Source organism: Acomys russatus, chromosome 21, assembly GCF_903995435.1.
Source record: "Acomys russatus chromosome 21, mAcoRus1.1, whole genome shotgun sequence".
Classification (NCBI taxonomy): Eukaryota; Metazoa; Chordata; class Mammalia; order Rodentia; family Muridae; genus Acomys; species Acomys russatus.
This window is the reverse complement of record NC_067157.1, coordinates 31,019,820-31,043,093: the sequence shown is the minus strand read 5'-3', so window position 1 is coordinate 31,043,093 and position 23,274 is coordinate 31,019,820. Positions and strand designations below refer to the sequence as shown.

The 23,274-nt window shown below is 39.0% G+C and overlaps 1 protein-coding gene across 11 annotated transcripts in view; it reads right to left on the bottom strand.

Moving 5' to 3' along the window:
- Eya4 (EYA transcriptional coactivator and phosphatase 4) overlaps positions 1-23,274 on the bottom strand; it is a 214,167-nt gene that overhangs the window by 44,017 nt on the left and 146,876 nt on the right. For 2 of the 11 annotated variants that reach the window (XM_051164322.1, XM_051164323.1), the window contains exons 4-10: positions 17,433-17,557; positions 16,050-16,118; positions 9,011-9,103; positions 4,783-4,849; positions 2,773-2,915; positions 2,503-2,646; positions 292-371 (exon numbers count right to left, since the gene is read on the bottom strand). In XM_051164322.1, coding sequence (XP_051020279.1) covers positions 292-371; positions 2,503-2,646; positions 2,773-2,915; positions 4,783-4,849; positions 9,011-9,103; positions 16,050-16,118; positions 17,433-17,557 — 721 coding nt within the window. Of the gene's footprint in view, positions 1-291; positions 372-2,502; positions 2,650-2,772; positions 2,916-4,782; positions 4,850-9,010; positions 9,104-16,049; positions 16,119-17,432; positions 17,558-23,274 lie in introns of all 11 variants that reach the window. The other 9 variants (XM_051164325.1, XM_051164326.1, XM_051164329.1 and 6 more) reach the window with 7 other exon arrangements.

Genomic DNA, 23,274 nt, shown 5'->3' with positions numbered 1-23,274 from the left:
AAAAGGGGGGGGGAGGAATGGGAGGATACAAGGGATGGGATAAACATTGAGATATAACAAGAATAAATTAATAAAAAAAATCAAAAATAAAAACAAATTTAAAAAATTTGAAGAATAAATAAAAATGACCCTTCTCAATCCCGAGAACTCAGAGAAAGTAGAGACAGAGCTCTTCTAAATCTGCATATAAAGGAACCATAAGCAATTATACACTATAAATAACTATAAGTTGTAAGTTGAAGAAACCTAAAATCTTCCATAGAAATTTTTAAAAGTGCAAAACTACCGTACCTGTTGTGAGCTGCTGAAATTTGTTGAATTAGAAACAGAATTATTTGCATAAATAGTAGATGATGGTGCAAAACTGGAGCCTGGAAGGAAAGACAAAACACACTTTAACAGCTTCTATGTTCATTCTGCTGTAAAAGGGAATGAGATTTAGTCACTTGTGGCAGTGTGGATGGAACACGAGGACACTGCGTCAAATGAAGTAAGCCAAGCACAGAACGACGCATAACACACGCCAGGTGTAGAATCCAGGTAAAGCTGATATCAGAGGAGCTGAGAGGACAGTGGTAGGCAGTGGAGTCAGGGTGCAGAGAGTGCAGGTAGACATGCTAGCCAGGGGCTCCAAGCAACTCAGGAAATACCTGCTGATACTCTACTGTGCAATGGCTGAGAATAACATAGCTTGCAAGAAAGGTATAAGAATAGATTTTGAAGCCGGGTGTGGTGGCGCACGCCTTTAATCCCAGCACTCGGGAGGCAGAGGCAGGCAGATCACTGTGAGTTCGAGGCCAGCCTGGTCTACAAAGCGAGTCTAGGACAGCCGAGGCTACACAGAGAAACCTTGTCCTCCCCCCCCAAAAAAAACCCCAAAAGAATAGATTTTGAGTGTGTTCACCACAAATAAATAATGGAAGTTTGAGGACACACAGACACACACATACACACACATACACACACACAGACACACACATACACACACACACACAACTCTGCATATACCTTCTATATGATAAACCATATTAAAATATATGTCAAAGTAACATGCTCCCCCAGTCAGGAACTAGGTACAATTACTAAATATAATTTAGGAAATAGAGTTTCTACTTAGTTAAGCCATTTTTTTGTGACATGATTAAAACATTTCATTTTATGGAATTCATTGAGAGCTATTACTCGAGTTTTGTTGTAGCTGCCGAGATTTGAAATAGAGAGATCTGAAAGCAATTGTGCCCAATTCTAAGCCTGATGCTGAGAGCAGACAAAGATTTCTAAGGGAACCCAAAAAGCTGTCCTCAGCCCTCATAACTTTCCCTTGGACAGACATCAGGCTCCTTCCAGGGAGGCCTAGTGGCCTCAGGATCCTTTGCTGGCCCTTCATTTCCTGCCCAAGATTAACCTGAAGTCTTTGTGTTTGTTGTGAGTCAGGTTTCTCCACCTGGATCCAGCCATTCTCATCATGCTAAGTACCTGTCTTCTGTTAGGAAATTGTGTGAGCTATGGTAAGACTGAAAACTGTCTCTGTGACTCACTGTTTCTAAGTCTGAAGTCACTGAGTCATATTTACATTTTTATTTTATTTTCAGTTTTATAATGGCCATGTAATATTGAAGTGACATTTTGTTTTATTATGTTTTACATATACACATATTATTATACATATATACAATAAACTACTTACAGCAAGAAGAACCACAAAACAATCAGGAATTACATAAATGTTACATTTTTAATGTTTTGGCGATTTGTATTTGGCAACCTTGAGGAAAACATCTTTCCTATCTTGGTGTGTCTAAAATTCTGAATGTAAATCAATATCTATCATATCTCTTCATTATCAACTTAAAACATCTATCTAGACCTAAAAATATCATAATACAGCATTTAAAGATGTTTTTATTATTTTAAAGAATCATTGACAATGAGACAGGTTAACTCCTGGCAACACCCAATCTACCTCAAAGAGGATGATTAGCATCAAAGAACCTCTTTATGGAGATGGCTTCAAATATGGCAAACAAGCCACTGGACAAAATATCGTTTATGCCACAGACAGAATTCTGTCTAAAAATGGACAAGCTTGGATAAAGGCAGAGTCAATGACCAAACTCCGCCAAGACAAGGTAAGCAAGTCCTCAATAGTTCCTGCCTCACAAATATGTCTGTCAGATATATTGGGCCAGAAGGCTGAAGATGATGCTCCAACATTATAGAGAGTTTTGGGTGACTATTCAGGTAGAAAACTGTCTCTGCCATCTTCTCATTTGGGAAGCTGTTAACCTACACTCCCAGTATACTCAGGTAATTAATTTTATTCCTTCTCAAGTCTGTGATGGGATTGAAGATCAGATAGTTTAGTTTTACGATTAAGCTTAGTTGTTTAGGTGCTAAGATGTTATTAGGTCTAGACTGAGTCTCATTTAAAGAGTCTGTGGTTTGTTTTTTTGTTCTTTATTTTTATTTTCCCAAGAACATGCTTTATGGCTGGCCACTTACCTGGCATTTGGTAAGAGTAAGGTGTCTGGCCTGGTTGTGGGGTAGAAAAGCCTGGGCTGTAACTGAGGCAACCACTCTGTAATGGGGACTGAGTTTGGGAAAGCCCACTTTCGGTCTTGATGGCTGGCAACATCACACCAAGATCTGCTTAGGAAATACACAGGCAAAGTGCGTGGTTAGTGAGACAGTCTTTCTCTGAGCTGGAACCTCCACTAGTATGTAGAGCTACGGGCGCTACCTCATCCGGAGAAGAGAGCGGATGTTACCTACCATAAGCAGGCAGGCTGTAGGGCTGTCCTGTCTGAGAGTAGGCTGTGTAGACGGCTGGCTGCTGCATCCCAGAATACTGAGTCTGGCCTGCATAGGCCGACATTGTTTGAGCTGCTGGTGTAGAAAGAATGTGTGGATAGGGCCTAAATATCAGAAAAATAGCATTACTGTGGCAACAAAGACTGCATAGTAATTCAGACAGCTTAGAGTCAGTGAAATCCTATAACACCCAGGAACTAGTCCCCCTCCTTATCCCCAACTTGTTAGAAATGAATAAAAGTTGAAAAATAGAATTTTTTTTTTTAAACAGAGCCCTGGCTTTGACACAAGCTAGCCTGATGACCCTGGAAAAATAACTTAAAGGCTTGAAGACTACATCATATCTCTAATAAAAGCAGTTAAACAACTGGGCTTAGACGCCATATTTAGAGTGTTCTCTGGGCCTGCATTTTCTGTTTACATCTACACTAGCACTCTGTTCAGTGCACATTTGGGGAAGAATGGTCTCAAGCCAGCCAGTGACTGTATTCAGCATGGTCACAGACAACTGCAAGCATCCTGGCGACACGTATCAGTTAAAAAAGTCCACGGAACAATTCTTCTGAGAATTTACTTCTCTAAGTTGGACATCTGAAAAAAGGGGAAGTGTCTTTCTGTAAAGAAATGGGATGCCATTCTCTTTGTCAGGGCCATTTTGTTCATGTTCCCAACTGGAATCCAGTCGTTAGCCTATACTTACGGCATCCTGAATGTGGGGTAACATTTTAATGTGCATGCATAGGGAAACTTGAATCTTGGCGTATCTCTAAATAAGTAAATTCAGATAAAAACCCATTGATCCAATATAGCTAAACTTGAAATCTTTAACTATCTGCCCAGTGCTCGAAACACATGACTATGCTAGTTAAAAACAACAACAAACAAATTCTCAAAAGTGTAACTTATTGAAACTTGGAACCCTTAAGAATATTTCAGTAAAATATTGATGTTTGGGTAAAATGTGATCTGTATATATTTTCTTTTAACTAATTATTGTTTCTTGAATTTTCCTTAAGAATAGAGCATAAATTAATTCTAAAATCCAAATTCAGTGCATATTCATTTAAATGCTCAAATACCTTTTAAGTTTTGTCTATTATTATTATTAATTATTTAATATATTTTATTGATTTATTCATATTACATCTCAATTGTTATCCCATCCCTTGTATCTTTCCATTCCTCCCTCCCTCCCATTTTCTCCTTACTCCCCTCCCCTATGACTGTGACTGAGGGGGACCTCCTCCCCCTGTATATGATCATAGGGTATCAAGTCTCTTCTTGGTAGCCTGCTATCCTTCCTCTGAGTGCCGCCAGGCCTCCCCATCCAGGGGACGTGGTCAAATATGGGGCACCAGAGTTCATGTGAAAGTCAGTCCCCACTCTCCACTCAACTGTGGAGAATGTCCTGTCCATTGGCTAGATCTGGGTAGGGGTTCAAAGTTTACTTCCCGTACTGTCCTTGGCTGGTGCCATAGTTTGAGTAGGACCCCTGGGCCCAGATCTTGTAATTAGCATCAAATAAAGAATGTTACTTATTTTCAAGGTAGCATACAAAATCATTACATACTAAACATTTAAAGAGAAAACCTTGTCTAGTAGAAAGCCCCGTATGTTTTAAACAAAATTCAAATGTGTGCATCAAATGCTTGAATTTTAAAACAGCAATAACATTCAAGTGTCCTGGTTTGAAGAATTTTTGAAGCTTTGTTTGTCTACGTGCTTCTTGTTTAGCTCAGAACATGAAAGCACTGGGGATGAAAGGAATCGTTCAGATAGATGGGATGTTTCTATTTCCAGTTCTCGTAAGGTACACACTCTCTCACTTCTAGTCTAACTTTGTATCTATCCAGCGTCAATAGCCGTATACACAGATGTTTCCAATTTAGAGTTGCCATAACATGAGAATAAGAATTAGCACACGTAGATTCAAAAACATCTCTAGTAAAACTGAATGAGCTGGCCACTTACTTGGAGGGGTACAGCTGTGGTGGGTACTGATGTGCAGACCTGGGGCTGTAGCCGCTACTCGTTATTACTATAAAACACAAAACGACAGTGCGCAAGCATCGCCTCATGAACACATCTTCACTAGAGAGTGCACAACCTACTCAAGGAAACTGCAGATTAAACACACAATTCTTACGGTACATTCACTTTCTCAAATTCATTTCACAGGGAAGCAGTTCATGAGAAACTGTCTTCGTTTTGAAGTGTTTCAAGAGCATAAAGCGTCCATCCATTTCTCCCACAAGCACTGCTAGTCTTCCGGTTTCTCACGCCGGTGCCACGCACTTCTGCGCGGAGAGCTTATTGGCAAATACCTTTGATTGCATGGCAGACTTTCATAGTATGAAAGTCAGTGTATTAAGTGTGCAAACTTTACAACTTAAATCCAAATATGATACTGGTACACTGGTTCTGTATGTATATAAAATAAAATAAAATAAAATAAAAATGGTTAAGAAATTTGAGGTTCAAACTTTCATTCCTAGATTGTAAAAATGCTACTGTTTCTAATTTCCTTCCATCCTATGAATCAAATGGATGCTAAGAAAAGCACAGTCAAAATGTTCTAGTCATAAGAATGTGCACAGACGGCCCGGGTGATAAGTCACTTCAGTTTAAGCCATGTAAAATGTTGTACCAATTATATTTTCAACTCTGTTTTGAACCATCAAAGATAATTTTTTTCGGAGAAGACCTTAAAAGGCAAAGTCAGGATATTTTAATATTTCATCCAAATATGCATCCCGCAGTGGAATGTACCCGACAGTTTGGAAGTCCTTTTTCCCTTTAGCCATCTGCCTTGACTAAGACAGATGTACTGCACATACATGGATTCTAATGTGTTGGGCCAGTCCTCCCCAAGCCAGTCTGTACCGGGCAAGCACACAGAGTGTCTTTATTAGGCCATCTGCTGTTCATTCACATTTCAAAAAGATTAAAGTAGTACACAGCACAGTGCTGGCACGAGTTTAGTCTAATCAATCAAAGTTAAACTTCAAAGCACTACATCCTCTCTGAGTTGTTCATATGAATTCTGGAGCTAAACTTTTAGAACGGCAAGAAGTGACAAATAGGTTTAGGTTGCTGGTTGGCTCATGCAATATGATCTGTTCCCATGTCCAGCTGCTATCAAGTGCCCCAGTGTGGTTCACGGACATGAGGCAATGTGCTTAAAATGCTATTTACCTGGTAAGTGCAGAATATAGAAATCAAATTTTATCTTCCAAAGCAGTAGTGTAGCAAGCATATGGCCCCCCATGCTATGAATCAATTTTGAAAGTCATCAAATGTGACCATAAAGGTGTTAAGTGCTAGACATTTTGGGAACTAAATTTAAATGAATTTTCTATATGTGGTTGGAAATAAGACATTACTTTCCACTTAGTTTCTTCAAAACTAGAAAGAATTAAAAAAAAAAAAAACTGGAAGTCAAATTAATGAGAAAAGGCCTTTATACTATATGCCATGAACACTAAATTACCTTCTCAAATTTCTACAATATTAAATATTATAAATAGAAACCAGGTTAAGGAAAGCTTAATTCCATGTTCCTTTTCCTGACTTTTCTTAGGACTCCATGTTGGCGCAATCCATCCTAACTGGCCATCCTCAAGATTAAAAAACTGAAGGGATTTCAAATGAGACAAAATAACAAGAAATACTAACTTGTAACGTCCTTTATTAAATTAGAGAAGGCAGAATTCTATATTGCAGAAAAGACCCACAGACATGAACACCATCCTGAACACATAGGTTGCATTTTCCCTTCAGTGAATGAGCCTAGATCTTACGAGAATGATGTACTCCAAACACTGGAGAGGCTTTGATTGGCCTTTGAAATTTTATATTAATATCTATAAAATAGAAAACAAACCCATTGGCTTAGAAAACTAAGATGATTATGAAAGTAATGAAAAGTTCTTTACAAAATCTTATATTTTTTTATTCAAACAATAAGTTTCTAGAGAGCTTAAGCAGACACAATTGTTTACAATGAGCTGAGATTGTGTTGATCATTGTAGATGCTCTCTGGCCAGAGAGATCTGCAGACGGCTTTGTGAAAAATCTATAAGCCTCTGCGCCGTGCCTCACTGCTGTGTAGTGACTCACACACATTCTTCAAAGCGCTGCGCTCACTACATTTGTCACATTTTATCATTTCTACAAGCAGAAGGACAAAGAGCCGGTTACCCTGGAATGCCTTGAGAGTTGATTTCATAACTTATAATGCCTATTACCAGTTTCTCACAGGGTGGGATCAAGAAATTTTAGTGCTCTTACTCTATTTCATGACTTTTCTTATTTTTAACTTAGCATGAAGAAGAGAATCAGTGGGGACATTTAGCCTGGCAGGGGATGTTTCATGATACCACAGTCAGGGCACTACGGATGCGTGGATGCAGACTGCAGAAATCCTCAAAATTGGTGGAGAAGGTCCAGCCCTGGACCGTTGCTGTCCAAGTAGAGTTTTCAAAGTGTTAGGTGTCGTTTGCATCTGACTCTTCACTCACAGGTGGCCACCAGGCGCCGGGCAGAAGCTACATAACTGGAATGTGGCTACTTTAACCAGAAACAAGTTTTGTTTTATTGCACTGAGTTTTAATTGATTGAAATTAAATAATCATTTATAGGAAGTGGCTACGTTAGTGAGACCATAGAGCCCTGGAGAGTTCTTAGCAGAAAACTAGGACAGCGTCTTTCGAGGCGGCATGAGTGAGCCACGAGTGGGATGGTTGCTTATGTGTAAATTCTCTCTCATCATATTTTCCAATGCAATACCACAATTAGGGGCTGTTATCAGCATGTAGCTCTAACTCAACTATGCTGGAATATGCTGCCACAGCACTCTGGATGTCCCTGAAGACTTTAGGCATTCTTATTTGGACTGCGCAGTGCTGAAATTATGTCTGGAGAGAACAATCCGTGCACTGGCCACTCATCCTTCAAATAGCCTGGATATTTTTGAAGCACAAAAGCAATTGCTGAATAATCTCATACCCATTCCCCCCAGATCTCTTGTATGCACTTATTTTGTAGAAAGCTAATAGTAGTTATGGTTAGTGGGTACTACAGAGTCATTGTAATATGTTGGTGCCTGTTTATCTCCTGTGAGGCAGGTGAGCTGCTGAAAATAATGCCCGTCAGCACGTATGAGTCTCCATGCCAAGCTGGCTCACTCGTATTTATGTCTGCCTGGAGCACTAGTATTTAGGTGCACATATGACAACTGCTCCAATTGGTGTGAACTGATAAAGCTGGATCATCTATCTCCATAAAAGTGGAATGTATTTCATAACACTACATAGACTCAAAGGTATACCTCAACTCTCTCTACACAAAGCACACCCACATAAAAATCCTTGCACATGAGATCATAGATTAGCATAAAATATATTAAAGCTGAATTACAGATTTACCAAGATTTAACTGCCATAACGCTTTTCTGGGCTTCGTGTTTATGTTTGTGACATACACATTCCTTTTTTCGGGTTGGTTTCCAAACTTCTATTCATTAGATAATAAGCCGCAGAAAATAGTAATTTAAAAAGAGCCTTTGAGTCAACTTAATTTGTATTCTTTATGCCCAGCTGGGAGTTATCAGGTATTTATATTTAAAAAGGATTGGTGTTTAAAGACGTACTATTGTTCTCTTTGAAGCAGAGGTCTACTCTCCTGGGCTGGGCTCTAATGTCACCAGCATGTGTTCTCCAGAAACACATTAACCTTTAATACTTGTCATTCAGCTGCCTGCACAGGAGGACTTTCTTAAATCCGGAGAGGAAACAAGGTTATTTAGAAGGAATCAAATGGATAGTTTTACATTTAGAAGGGTGGACAGAAGGCAGTTTTTAATGTAATTTAAACAGGCAAGTTGGGGGAACAAAGTTAGCTATTATGGACCTAATTACTAGATTGATCAAGCAGTGTATAAAATAATGAAGAAAGCTGGCTCTGTTAATGAGAAAGTCATGGGAGTTGCTACAGTGCAGCCCGAAGAGTTGGCAAAAGGCTTCCAAACCCCATTTCCAAAGACACGTAATTTTAAGACAATTAGTTCTTCAGGAAAGTGGGTTTCTGGCTGAGTTTCTAATGGTGAAAACTCTTGCAGCCTTGGGCCAATGCTGTTGTCAAGGAGGAGGATGGGTAAAGACCCCAACGTGGACACAGAGACACGAGCTAAAGGCTTTACCTGACCCCGTAAAAGTGTCAAGCGCTCCATCTCCAGTCGTGCTTGTGGTCTCACTGCTGTTCAAGGGCTCTGTTTTGACTGCAAGAAGAGACACTACGTGGAAGAATAAGGACATGTGAGTTTTATTTCTAGGTTCGTAGCAAAGCCCCTGACTGCCGAGGACAGATTATCTCTCTCTATAGATATACTTTTCTAGCTATGATGGGCATGCAAGAGAAAACTCGAGAAGTGAATCAGGAAAGTCTTGTTAATTTAGCTTCTAAACGGGCATGCATTTATGGAGGATTTATTCTAAAACCCTCTGGCTGGGCTGGTTCTGAGAGTCTGGCTTTGAAAGGCAGCGAGCCTTCAAAAGTAAAACAGCAACACTTAGATTTGCATTTTTAAAACTCTCTTAAGCACACTTTCACACAGTTAACGGATGGAAGAGAAATTGTCAGGATCCTCACCACACTTAAGTCATAGCAAAGACATTTAAAAACCTTAGGTTTCAGTCTTCCCAAGAAAATATTTAGAGACAATTGCATAAGAGTCCAATGGAGGACTATTCAAATCCGGGAAAATCTGAATCTGTTCTCACAAAAGGTTAAAACAAATCAAAAAAGAAAGAAAAAAACTAAGGCACTCAGTAAATACTACGATAAAACAAACAAATAAAACACACACACACACACACATACACACACAAAAGGGTTCTTAAAGTTTGGGGTATTTTCTATTTAACAGCATAACATTTGTGATGATACTGAGATAAGCACTGAATGAGAGATGATGCCCACAACATTACGAGTTTCTTCATAAAGTGCTTGCCATATGTAATTTTCACAAAATCCTCCCTTGGCGCTGAAGCAGGCTGGCACACGTTGTCATCATTATCACATGCAAACGGGGAGGGCAATGACAAAGCCTCTACCCATTTGGTCACACCATATTTTCCCTTTGTTGGTAAAACCCTGCCACATGTATATATCAGAGGAGTCAGGGAACAGACTAAGGTAGCTCTATTTGGCACCTCCTCTGTCTCCAGGTAGTAAGCGGGCTGGTACAGTTAAGTACTTTAGAAGCAAGAGGAGAGCAAGAAGCAAAGCACTAGAGGAGAGAGTTGAACGGTAGCCAACTGTGAGTCAGCATGCTAGAAATGACAGACAGGTTCACCCAGCGCCCACCAACCAAGGAAGGGAGGATGTGACCCTGTTGGAGAAGCTGCCGACCACAGGGAAACATGCAGGGAACTCAGACACTTCTGTAGCCAAGCCCTCGCTGAGGCCTAGGTTTAGTATACACAGTTGAATAATAACATGAATTGATAGAAGATTCAGAGAACTGTAGAGGTTGAATGCAGGAAGTGAAACCACACACACACACACACACACACACACACACACACACACACACACAAGAATTACTTATTTTTGAAGAGGGGAAATTAAAGGTTAGCATCTTTTTCAAAAGTAACAACAATCTTCTTAGTCTAGTTATCTGTGTGATAATAATGAGTCTGTAGTTATCACACTCAGTAATTCTAACCGATATACCTGATCTACACTTACCACTGCAAAAAGTACTTATTATTATGAGGTTATTTATTATGCATTCACATGTGACTGTATTAGAACACATGTGTTCAGCAAAGCTTGATTGGAATCCCGATGGATCTTTGCACTTAACATTTATGGTCTGTGTACCATAATAGCCTGTTGGTCATAGCCAGACAGTCCCTCAGAGTGTAACAACAACAGCAGCAGAACAACAAAACAAAACAAACAAAAACATGATTTCCTTTTAGAGTAACTCAAAATACTTCACTGTAATGAAAAACTCCAAAATACTGGGGTAGGCTACTAAGCTGTTGCTATGTGTCTTTTCCTCACGGACTACTGTTTTAAAACACAATGAAAAAAAGAAAAGAAAAGAGAAGTAGCACAGTTGAAAGAGGATGCAATAACATGTACTCCAAATGTGCCTAACGCATTCCAGGCACTCCAGATGAGTGGAAGTGCGTCATGTAAATGATGAACTAACTCACTCCCATCACCGTGAGCAAACACTATCACTGTCTTCACTTTTCACATGACTGAAGCACAGAACACAGACTAACTGGTCCTGATCACATTGCTGTTGAGAGCTCGAGGTTGACCCCAGCCAGTGAACCTGCAGGAGCCCCTGTGCACTGGACTGCCTGCAGGCATCATCAGTTCGATGGGATTTCCTTCTTTCTGTGTAAAACTAATGCAGGGGTTGCTCTAGAGGGGTTGGAATCTGTGTGACTCAAGCCCCACGTCTTACTTCTGATGCCTATGACAAAAAGCACAGCCCAGAGACTTCTGCCACGTGAAGGCGACAGGCACCTTAGAGCTTCCAAATTCTAATGTGGCCACGTTCCCATTTGCACATGTCTATATCTATAACAAAATTGTAAAAGAGATTTATTACACCTCTACTAAGATGTCTCGCTTGTGAGATGGGAGGGGCAGGAAGTGAGCCGTGTCTGACAGAACTGGTCTAGAAGGCAGACATGTTGATGGTGCTTGGTTTTGTTAGCTGGATACAAACCCTGAAAGCTGATTTAAGCATTACTCAGCAGTGGTTTTGATTATAATTTCCTGCACTTGAAAGCTTCAGGCAGTCAGAAGGAGGATGAAGACAAGAAAGATAGGTTTGGCCCCATTCATAATGCTGGTAACATCTTTCATTAATTTAAACTGCCTGTATTCAGGACAAAAGTGGTTTATTTTACTGAGAAAAGCCATATGCTAGAAAGAAAGTGAAGAAATGCAGAAACGTCAGGGGATGCTCAGTGTTCTAAAATGAGCTAATTTTAAAGTAACAAGTCAACAAACTTGATATCAATGTTTGGAGGGAAAATGTGAACATTAATATCAAATGACTTTTTCTTTTTAGATAAGGGTAGTATAAAATAGAAAGCGGTATATTTATGGCCACAGCCCTGTGGAGTCTATCTAATTTTGTGAGTTAAGCAAAGCTGTCCCTGGTTAAATTTTAGGTGACAGAAAAGGGAACAAAGTCAGTCATCTTTTCCCAACAGATAAGTTATTTTTACACTATATGGTCATTGGCAAACTGTTTGAGGTGCTAAAGGGAGTGCTAAGCTATTTTGTTGTTATACATTGTAACAATAACTAATCTAATTAGTCTCAATGGCAGAAAATTCAGAAAGGTAAATCAATACTTTTCACATCATTAAAACTGGCATAAAACATTAGAAAGAGACATTGGAATATGTTAAGTAACAGAAAATATACATTACACCAAAATTATAAATAATCCTTAATAAAGGATGTCTTATCTACTGAGCTTCCAAATATAGTTGGTTTATATTAAATTTTTTGGTCTGTCTTACTTTTGTTTCTGCGATATAAAGTTCAGATACAATTTTTTTTTTAACATTAAGTTATTACATGGTGCTATTACAAGAATATCAAAAGAGTATAGTTGTAGAATTCAAGAAGCATAGAGTTTAGTAGTAGGGGGCTCTTTTCCCAAATAAATGACATACAGAAACAAATTTACTACATGTGAGTTAGTTGTCTAAATGTTAAAAGAGTTCCGGAAGTTTCCTTGGTACCTATTTCAAATTTTAAAATTACAGCTGATGACAGTGTCTTGTCTTTGGTCCCCAGATCTTTACTTCAGGACCTCTTAAGCTCCACGAGGTATTAAGTCAGCTCCGCACCCTAGCTGCTCACTCAGCTTCGACACATCATGACTTTGTCATTTTCATGTCTGCTTCATTGTGCAGTGTTTTGGTGCATGAATGGCCAGAGGCACATTAGTTAGAGCAATGGGTTCTTATTTTCTAGTACAGAAGATGAAATATAATTGGATCTTGATATGATTTAATTAAATAAGAAAATAAAATTTACTTTCTTTACCCATTGTCCTAAGTGTGCCTGACAGATTTAGGTATTTTTGTACACAGCATGTATATGACTGACTCTACACTCCTGACACTATTTCTAAAATTCTAATCAGAAGTTACCTATACCTGGAAGAAAGTTCTCAGATGCCTACAGATAAAAGATTTTAAAATCTAGAATGTTTCAGTAGACTTGTATTAGTCATTATGCCAAATCTCCCCATGGCCTGTATTTTCTTTTTTTATGGGATGGGAATGATTATAACGCTATGGAAGAATGGTTTATGATGTGAAATCTGTACCCCCATGTTTTAAAGTCAAGTTTATTTGAGCACAGCCAAGCTCAATTATTTAGGGACTGTTCTTGGCTGCATCAACGTATTAACAGCAAAGCTGAAATAATCACATGTCCATATAACCCACAAAGTCTCACCACTGGTTCATTTGCTAAGTTCCCTGCCCTCCCTCCCTCTCTGCCTCCCTCCCTCTCTGCCTCCCTCCCTCCCTCCCACCTTCCTTCCATTAGTGGCCCCATTGTTAAGACTATAGGCATACAGTGCCACACCTGGCTCTTACATTTTACATTTTATTGACTTTTTACAAATGATAGAAACTTGAGGTGAAAGTGCAAGTCTCAGCCTAAATCTTCAGATAGTTTGATATATTGGAATTAAGGTGATATAATGTCTTAATTCAGGTTAAGAAATATTATGACATGCTGAAGTGACACAAGATGTCAGAGTCTTAAGGCAACGTCTCAGCTTATATAAAAAGCTTGTCATTAAAACTTGTTTTAATGCTGAGGAAAAACTGGGAAAAGCTACTAGTCTTTCTTTTTGTTTTGTTATAATAAGTTTATCAAAGGATCTACTTCTAATTCTAAAACCCAGCATTAAAATAAAGCATGTAGGGACAGAGAGATGGCCCGCCAATGGAAAATGCAGAGGACCTGAGTTCAGTTCCCAGCATCCACATCCAGGGGCTCCCAACTACCTGTAAATCCTGCTTCTGGGGCATGTGCACGCGCATGTGTGTACATGCACACACATGCACACACACATGCGTGTGCATACACAGAACTAAAAATAATGATGAAAATAAATCTTTAAAAAAACTACTTTATCCTCAATAAGAGACATCAAACAGAAAACATTTATTTTGTGTCATAAAGAACTACTGAGAAGTCATTAAAAATTCATTAAAATGTTCCTATCTGTATGCCAAACCATTTCTACCTTTAGTTATCACAATTGCCACTTAACAATGGTATCAAAGTATTTCTAATATATTGATAGTATAGTTGGTTTCTTTGGTCCAGTTTACATATTTGTAAATTCAGAGAATTTATAGAATGACAAATATCACTTTTATGCAATGAACGTTTTCAGTTTCCTTAAAAAAAAAACTATTGCCTAATTATCATGGAACTATCTATTCAAATAAAACTGTAGTGGTATTTATTGGCAACCAATTTATCTGATAACAAAGATACCTGCCAGGAAGGCTACAACCTCCCTTTAACATGAAGGCGCTAAAACATAGGAAGAATGAGGAACTTGTTCAAGGTGACACAGCCAATCAGTGTAGCTGAGTGCTATGGTCCAGATCCACTGAGCTTCTGTCTTGTATATTCTTGCTCTTACAGACACCACCTGAGCACTAGGAACCAGGGAAAAGTGATGCTTTGTTCTTAAGACGATGCTTCTGGGTGAGATGACATGGATGGGATGAAGTATACATTGCACTAAGTTCACCGTTGCAACATTGAGTCCCACATGATTATATTGTAACCATCTTAGAACAAATATCATTGACCCATAAATGAATTTTACATTGTAATTGCTTTTTAAGAAACCAGCAAAATCAGAATATTTTGTGGCACAAAATATTTGTAACACAAGAAATACATGTGAAATTTAAATTTCAGGGCCTATAAATACAGTTTTCTTGGAACCAGTCCATGTGCCTTCATTTACATACAGCCTAGAGCTACTTTTGCTTCTAAACAGCGGAGATGAGATATTGTTGGCACATACCGAAGGACTGACCTACCATCATGGAAGAGCACTCACTATCTGGCTCTTTACCAAAAAGAATCAAGAATAACTACATTCTGGCAATAACTTTTAAGCATGAAAAGTATATTTCAAGCATGAAAATGGAAAATATTTGCAATTCAAACTATGAAAATATAAATAATGAACATAATAGAATATGCTTTTTATTTGCCATACATTTTAATTTAATCTGAAGTGGAGCAGTGTCCAGCCAAACTGTCTCTATGCCATTTAAATCCTAAAGTGGGCGTCTCTGCAGGATTGTGAAGGTTTTGTTTTAACTTTTGACTGCACTTTAGCACTTATTCTAGGAGAATGCTTACATGGATGCATACATGAACACAGGTGATATCAATAGATCAGAACATTTGAGGAGACTTAATTTATACTTTTATTATTTGTTTACTTATTCAGTTAGTTGAGATTGGGTTTTATTATTGGACTTTAAGCTGTGAGTTTTCTGTTTCAGCCTTCCACACAGGTGGAATTACAGGCATATTTCACTATGCTAGGCTAAAAATTTTATAAGCACAGCTTTCATTACTGGTACTTTTTTTAAATTGTAGGATATTGGATGCTAATTCTATTTTAGGTTCTTAGGAATATTTGTCAAAGACTATAAAATTGCAAATGCAAAAACAAATCAAAACAAAACAAAAAACCCTTGTTTCAGCATTAAGAATTTAAACTGTAGGAATTAAGTGGGTCATTGGATAATTAGGTCTCTATGAATTCTCATTGGCTTAGACTGCTCTGATTGACCTGACTTTGTTGGGTGGAAAGAACCACATGAGAAACTAATAATTAGCTGTAAGTCAATATAATCCCCATTGGTGAAGAGTTAGGAAAAAATATAAGAATACCCCCACCACTGATCTAAGCATATAAGATTAGAGTAATAAATGATAAGAAACCTGCAGCCAACTGTTGAACATGAACAGCTACAAGGCTTGTTCACTTTTCTTTCTTTTTTTTTTTTTTTTTTTTTGCTTATACATTTAGAACACAGGAAAGAGGGGCCAAACATAGAGGCAGCAGCAAGACAGCAAAGCAGAGGTCAAATGCACACACCCAAACGCATGCAGTGTACCATCGGCTCTCATACTTGTTGCGGAAGAGGGGGTGTTGCAACTCAGCAGCCAGTCTGCTGTATTTAAGACAGCCATGTTGTCCCCTGAGAACAGGAACAGTATAAAAGTTCATTGTCTGAAGGCGTGCTGAGTATACTTGAGCAGTCCTGAAGGCTGGCACCAGTTTTCTTTGAGCAAGACTAACTGTCCTGTGTGCCGCCCATGTTTCAGTGTATCAGGTCTGCTTTGGTGCTCCCAAATAAATGTGAGATGTGCACTCCAAGTCTTCCTTCAGAGTGCTTGAACTTTTCAATCTTATTATCTGTATTCAGCTTTGACTTCAAAGGTAAATATTCTCGCCCCAGTGCTTATGATGAAATATCCCTTAATGTCCAATATCCATTAATTAGCTGAAATTATGGATGCATGTTTAGAGACAAATAAACAAGGGAAGTGTTAATCTACAAAGGGTTTGGTGTAACAAATTATTAAATGCAGGATAGGTTGCAATGCACACAACTCGACAAAGAAAACCATGGGCCTCAGATTAATTGGGAAGGGTTTATCAGTCTCACGGATGATTATTTAAAGTTTACAAGAAAATATGATGTGGCAAATGCTGATATCTGGCAGTATGAATAGTTTGCTGAGTAAAACAGGTTTTGCATGAGTTTGACTTTGGTACCCAGGCTACATCTACAAAATTCAGCATGATGGTGGATAATTTAAATTATTGATAATTAATTGCATATTGCTTGTGTGTGTATGCTGCAGTATCTCTAAATATGCATATTTTACACAGTCAGAGCATATGCTTTGACAAGATGAATGCATTTCTTAAAAAAATAATGGGGGTTGTTTGAAATAATGACTTACATGTTATTGTAAGTTTTAGCATAGTTATTACTTAATAAAATGAGAAAAAAAATCTGGAAAATGCAAATTTCTTTCATATCAGTGCTAGGCACCACAGTATTATTTTTTGAAGACAAAATGCAGCAGATATAAACATTTTACTGTATTTTAAATTAATTGAATCAAATACAATTTTAATGAAAAATGGGGTAAAACCTTTATTTAAAATTTAAGCTAAAACAAAAATATTGAATAGGCAAATTTGTGCATATATATGTGATATCTTTTATCCACAACTTTTAAATTCTGTGGAATATTTATAAGGACATATAGAAAATGATAACCTTTTGAAAGTCTTTTGAAGTGTTTCTGAGGAATATATGTTCTCTCTGAATGCTCATAGCATTCAACTTCTGAGATGAGTAGAACACTAATAATAAATACATTAGCTGGATTTCCTTGCATATAATTATGATCATGGCATCAATAGTAAGATAGCCATTTATTGACAACCCCTGATGTGTCTTCGATGTGCCTCTGGGCATCCTTGTGATGGTGCTTACCTCCTGTCCCATTTGTTGTGACTGAAGTGTTGCTGAGGCTGGATTTATCCAGCTTGGAGCTTCCAGGTGTATCACTGCCTCCGACCAAGGCATGGGGGCTTGCTAGGTCTTGCATTTCCATAGACCTGTTAGAATAAGAACAACAGAGATCAAACTGAAATTTCAGCTAATAGTTATTTTTCCTCTAAATCCTTGCATGCTCATGTGTGTTGGTGACTGTGCACTAAAAATAAGACTAGATTCCACAAGGAGAACACATGACTTGTTCTGCTGTGCAGTCCTACATGCGCGTTGCATGCAATGAGGCAAAGGAAAGGTCTCTGATCATGGCTGTCTATGTTGGCATGGAAATCATCGTTTTTGCTATCCACACAGAGGGATGGGGTAATTGCTTAACTCCCAGAACTTGATAGCCCCAGTCACCAATGAGGAAGTAACCAGCAGCAGAAATAAACAGAACTCAGAAGCAGAGAAAATTCTAGTGACCCCCTTGATCCAAGTGGCTTAAAAACAAACCCAATGCTGACATCTACAGTCATGATATTTCTAACACCCACCCAGAAGGAGACTTTGACATATGTTTCCTTCTGAGAATATGAAAGAATTGGTGTGCCCAATAAATTTGGGACCCTGAATGGATGAACTTTTTTTTTTTTTTTTTACAAAATTAAAGGAAGAGGGAAGCAACAAGCACAGTCGGAACACCTAGATTGTGATTTAACAAAAGTCAATGTTTTCCTTTAAAGACTCCAAAATAAATAAAAATCTTAAGTATAGTATTATCAGTAATATGGCTCAATTTACAAGACCTAATAATAACTATAGAAGTAAGTTGTTTTTAGTTATATATGGAACACTGCTAAGTGGATTATGCTGGTAGGTAAATACTATTAGGACTTTAAATGTAAATCTTATAGAATATGATATCCAACCATAATGAAGTCATTAAAAAATGATAGTATGATATATGTAAAGCCCTAACATTTGCAAATTAAATGTTATACTTCTAAGTAATCTTATGTCAGTCAAACAAAATTTCAAAAATAAATATAAAAGTGGCATATAGGACATCAATTTGAAATGTGGCATGCAAACTCAGTGGTGGATAAACAAGGAGAGGCTCTGAATAATCTATGATCTATGTTTCCATCCAAGAAACTAGAAACAGAAGAAAAAACAGATACCGGTGGGATGAAACAATATGGGGAAGAAATAGAAATAGAAAACTCCAGGTCAATACAAATAATTTTTAATTCCAAAAGATCACTAGAGATGCTGGTGGTATTCAAAGGATGGAAAGACATTATAAATCATGTCAATGACCTCAAAAAGACTGACAAAACTGGTGAATTTTCTGAAATAGGTCAAACTGGACTTAGTAAGAATGTAGAAAATCCCCAAACCAATTATCAATGGAAGAAAGTTCCAGAGATGAGGCTTTTAAAAAGTTTAGACAGGGAAATGCCTGCTCTGCAATCATGAGATACTGTTCAAATCCCAGACCTCACGCAAAAGCTGGGTGTTGTGGGCCTGGGCATGGTGGGATGGGCGTGGTAGGGGTGGGTATGGTGGGGCTGGGCATGGTGGGGGGTGGGCATAGTGGGGGTTGGGGTTGGGGGTTGGAAGTTGAGCTGTTCATGGTATGATTGTGTTTCAGCTTAGCCCAACAAGATTCTGAAGGATCAGATCTCTTGCCATAACTGCTCTGTAGCAGTAAAGGCTTGTGCTTGGGGAAATTTAACAAAAGAAAACAAATGCTATGGTTTTGAATTAATTGAGTTTGCTTATGAAAGCTGTAACTATTGTGAGGAATCAGAGCAACCTGACCCCTAGTGGAAAGAACGTGCATTAGCAGACAACACTTGATGCAGCCTCCATGAAGGGCAGTATTGTTTGTACATGTTATTATTTTCTATACACCTCTACTGACAGAAAGCAAGTAGAAATTAATTCCTCTATCTTCTGTAATTAGAGATAGAAGTTTAAATGTCCAGACAATGTATTTACATGGGTAATGTTATGAGGAACATTAAAGGGAGCGTGAAATAGGCATATGAGGAGGAACGGGAAGATCACTGCTCTATCGGTCAGACAGATGCTGTGTTCACGGGGTTTTGCATCATCTGCTGGTTTTCATTTGGGTCCTCTTACAGTAATAAGCCACAGTCATCAATCAGTCAGTATGTCTGCATTCTGCAATTCCTTCAGCCAATCACTGAGCCTGAGGCTGAAGCGGGGACCATCTCAGTGATAACCCGACAATCACAGATTTCTACTAGATGTCTTAACTGGTTCAACCGCAAGCAAAGTCTTTTCTATGAGAGCCTTTGCCTTAAGAATTTAAGGTTTACAATATCAGCAGCCCACTGATGGGACAGTGGGTAATGCAAGCTTAAAGAGTCAGGGGAAAAATGTTTCTGAAATTGTTAGCTGGATTTTGATTGGTTCAAATAAAGCACCCTAAGGGAGGCTTCTGGTTAGAGGTATCACTGGAGACTAAAGTAGTGTGGGGCTCCTAGCCAGTTTGGATAATGTGCAAGATGTGTAAGCCAGGATAATCAGTCAGGAATGAAAGAATGTAGCATACACGGCAGAAAGGAGCGGAGGAGAAACAAAACATGCTGCTCCTATAAACCAACAATAACAACAAAACAGCCCATGACATGAACACAGTCCGGTGCTGCAGTCCGGTCCACAGGAAATGAAGACACAGCTATCTAGATTTCTACACTGCGGCTCCTCAGTCATATTTGCTCTAGTGGGCTGAAGCCTCCTACAAGTAAAGGGGTCTTTAGCAAACAGAAATTCGTAATTACCAACATGAGTCCAGGAGTGTATTCTTGACATCTCGTGTGTTTGCTTTGTAATGCATTTCATGGTGAAACTTCAGGTGCTTGGAAAGTTCAATAGTAATAAAGTATTTTTTTCCAAAAATTACCAGTGTCAACACAAACATCTATTTTGCCCCATCTAACACACTGCTCTTTACATTTAAAGATGTCTGTCTATTTCAACTCCATTTTCATAAGCCTTATATAATCAGGCTTTTAAACATTAGGATCTGTCTGGACAATTTAAGTGAACTCAATCTTAGTCTGACATGCTCATTAAAAAGGAGAAATGAGAGAATTCCACGATGCAGGAAGTCATTTCTTGTTTGATTCTAGAGTGTTTTTTGTTTGTTTGCTTGTTTGTTTGTTTGTAGAACAGATGGAACTTGGTTTGAATGGCCTAGTGTCCTTTTCAAACCTAAGGAAGGGCAAGCTTTAAGTTTGTGTACTGTAGAATCTACTCCAGCTCAGATGCTGTGATTCACTCTTTTCAGATCCTGGTAATGAGTCATGACCCTGTTTATTTATAGACGTCCCTCCATTAGCTGTTAGGGACCCAAGGAATGCAAGTGTCCTAGACTCTCTACAACCCCACCACACCAGCTTCTCTCTTTGTATGAAATGGGCACTGCAGAAGCGAGGTTCTAGACCTCAGTGTCTACCTAGAAAGACCGCAATTTGGCCACCAGGTGGATGCATACAATGATATGAGCTTGGTATTTGCTTTTGCCCACAATGTTGCTTATTATACAGTATGACCTCCTAGTCTCCCTACCTGAAAAGGAGAAGTGATGGAGTCTTCTCATTTGACTATGGCAGGGACTGTTTCTGTTGTGTGTCCTGTTCCACCCCCCAACTGTCATGAGGACACGGAGTATCTAGCCATGATAATTCCTGGATGATAACAGAGCAATAGAAAAGAACCCTGAGCCAGAGACTCAAACTATTTGGAATCAACGTGTGTTGAGTTTTCAGATGGAATATGTGTATGTGCATGTATATATTCACACATACTCTCACACACACACACACACACACACACACACACACCTTGAAATTTCCACAAAATGTGTATGCACGTGTGTTTCAGAGAAAGAAATGGGGTGGGGAGAGGAGGAGGGAGAGAGGGAGGGGGGCAGTGGGAAGAGAATGCTTCTACATAGATACAAAATAAATTGCATATGAAAACAAACTAATAAAGCAACTCAGTCAGTTGGTGTCTGGGAAAACAGCAGAGCACAACAGACTGAGGACCAGCTTTCATTCTCTGAGAAAAGCACAGGTCCATGAAAATAGCAACAGCACCAGATCACCAACACTAACACACTTCTGAATAGGGTCTAGGCATTCTTGGCCCAGCTATTCCCCTGAGTCAGGTGCTGAGAACCTGTGCTCTGGTGGACCAGCAGCCCCAGGAGGCAGCCTTCACCAGCTCATTTCTCCAAACATGGTTAGAACAGAGTGAGCGAGCTATGCTAACCAGCAACCACATGAGCAAGAACTCCCAAGCAGTAGTGAGAAGGACCAGAGAAAGGGGCCTTACAGACAGTGCAGAGCTGGACTGCTCTCCAGCACCTTTACAACTGTCCCCATGTCTGCCTTACAAAAGGCCAACGTGGGCATTCACAGCGTGGGACTCTTTGGTCAGAGTGATCTCAGTCCTTGGAGATGAAGCAAATAAAGGCGGGAACATACTTTTCTCTGGGTACTTTTACAGTCCCATTTTTGCAGGGCTCAAAACTCTCCACTTGAGGCCTGGAACATTCTCTCTCTCCCCCCCCCCCTTTTTCTTTCTCATTTGAATCCAAGAGATTATTCTGATAAAACATGAGTCCTCCAACTCCACCTCTACAAACTGTGAGCAAATACTTCAAACTAATGGGAGCATGTCTAAATTTTGGTTTTGAAAAGAGTCCCTTCTTTGGGAAACAAAGAAAAGAACAAAACCCTCCAGATCCTTCAAGCACTATTTGAATGGAGTAGGAGTCAAATTTCTATACGATCAGTTACAAACCATGGTTAATGAAGCAGGAAATTATTTTCCCCTAGCAAGTAGCAGGGTAAAGCTATAGGACCACAACCAAAACATTCAATGCCATCAATTACACTGAGAAATATATCAACTCTTCCTGTTCAGAGATGCTCTGCCAGGAGTTTCAAATGTTATATAGAAAAAACATTTCCAGTCCTTGAGTGCTGAACCAACAATAACAGAGCATCGTGTAGTGTGCAAGATAAAGATAGTTACCTATTAAAATGAAGTTCTGTTTCTGCCGGACAAACCATAGTCTTCAACAGAAAATACCATACTTTGCTTTAGGCTAAGTGTAGGGTTAAGATCAAGTATTGTCAACCCTCACCTGAGCGTTAAACCTCACCTCTATAATTTACCAATCATGGGATCTTAGGCTCAAAACTGAAGCTGATAAGTAGATCAAATATAATTTAATGTGAATATTAAATATTTGCTGGAGATAAATAAGTCCCTGAATGGCACATTTAGTTTAGTGGAGTATGGATTTAACATGTTTGCACTCAATGAAGTCACTCCTTCACTGTTGGCAGCACACACCTGCTGTGTCTGAAAACATACGAAAGAAAGCCACTCACTTATTAAGAAGCCTATCTCACTTTCAGACAATATTCAGTCTTAGAGAGTTTTGTATCCACATTTCCCTTGGAACTTAGAAGAAAACGGCCACTTTGACACAAGTTAAACTAAATCTTCCTTCCTAAAACAGACCTTTTAATATCAAGAAGTCATGTCAGGTGACTTTCCCCTGTCCAGTGGGGCGCCTCCCCATCTTTCAGCATTCTGGGGCCATTACAAGCTTCACCGGCTATCAGCTCTCTTAGCAATCTGTAGATATATAGTTTATGTAGGTGTATAGTTACAATCCTCCAGAGGTGGCTATCCCTCTGGACTGTCACCTGGAATGTGCCTGAGTAGTTCTTTTACCTGACAGTCTTAACTCTGGCCATAGAAGTCTCCACACCTGTACCCAGGCAGA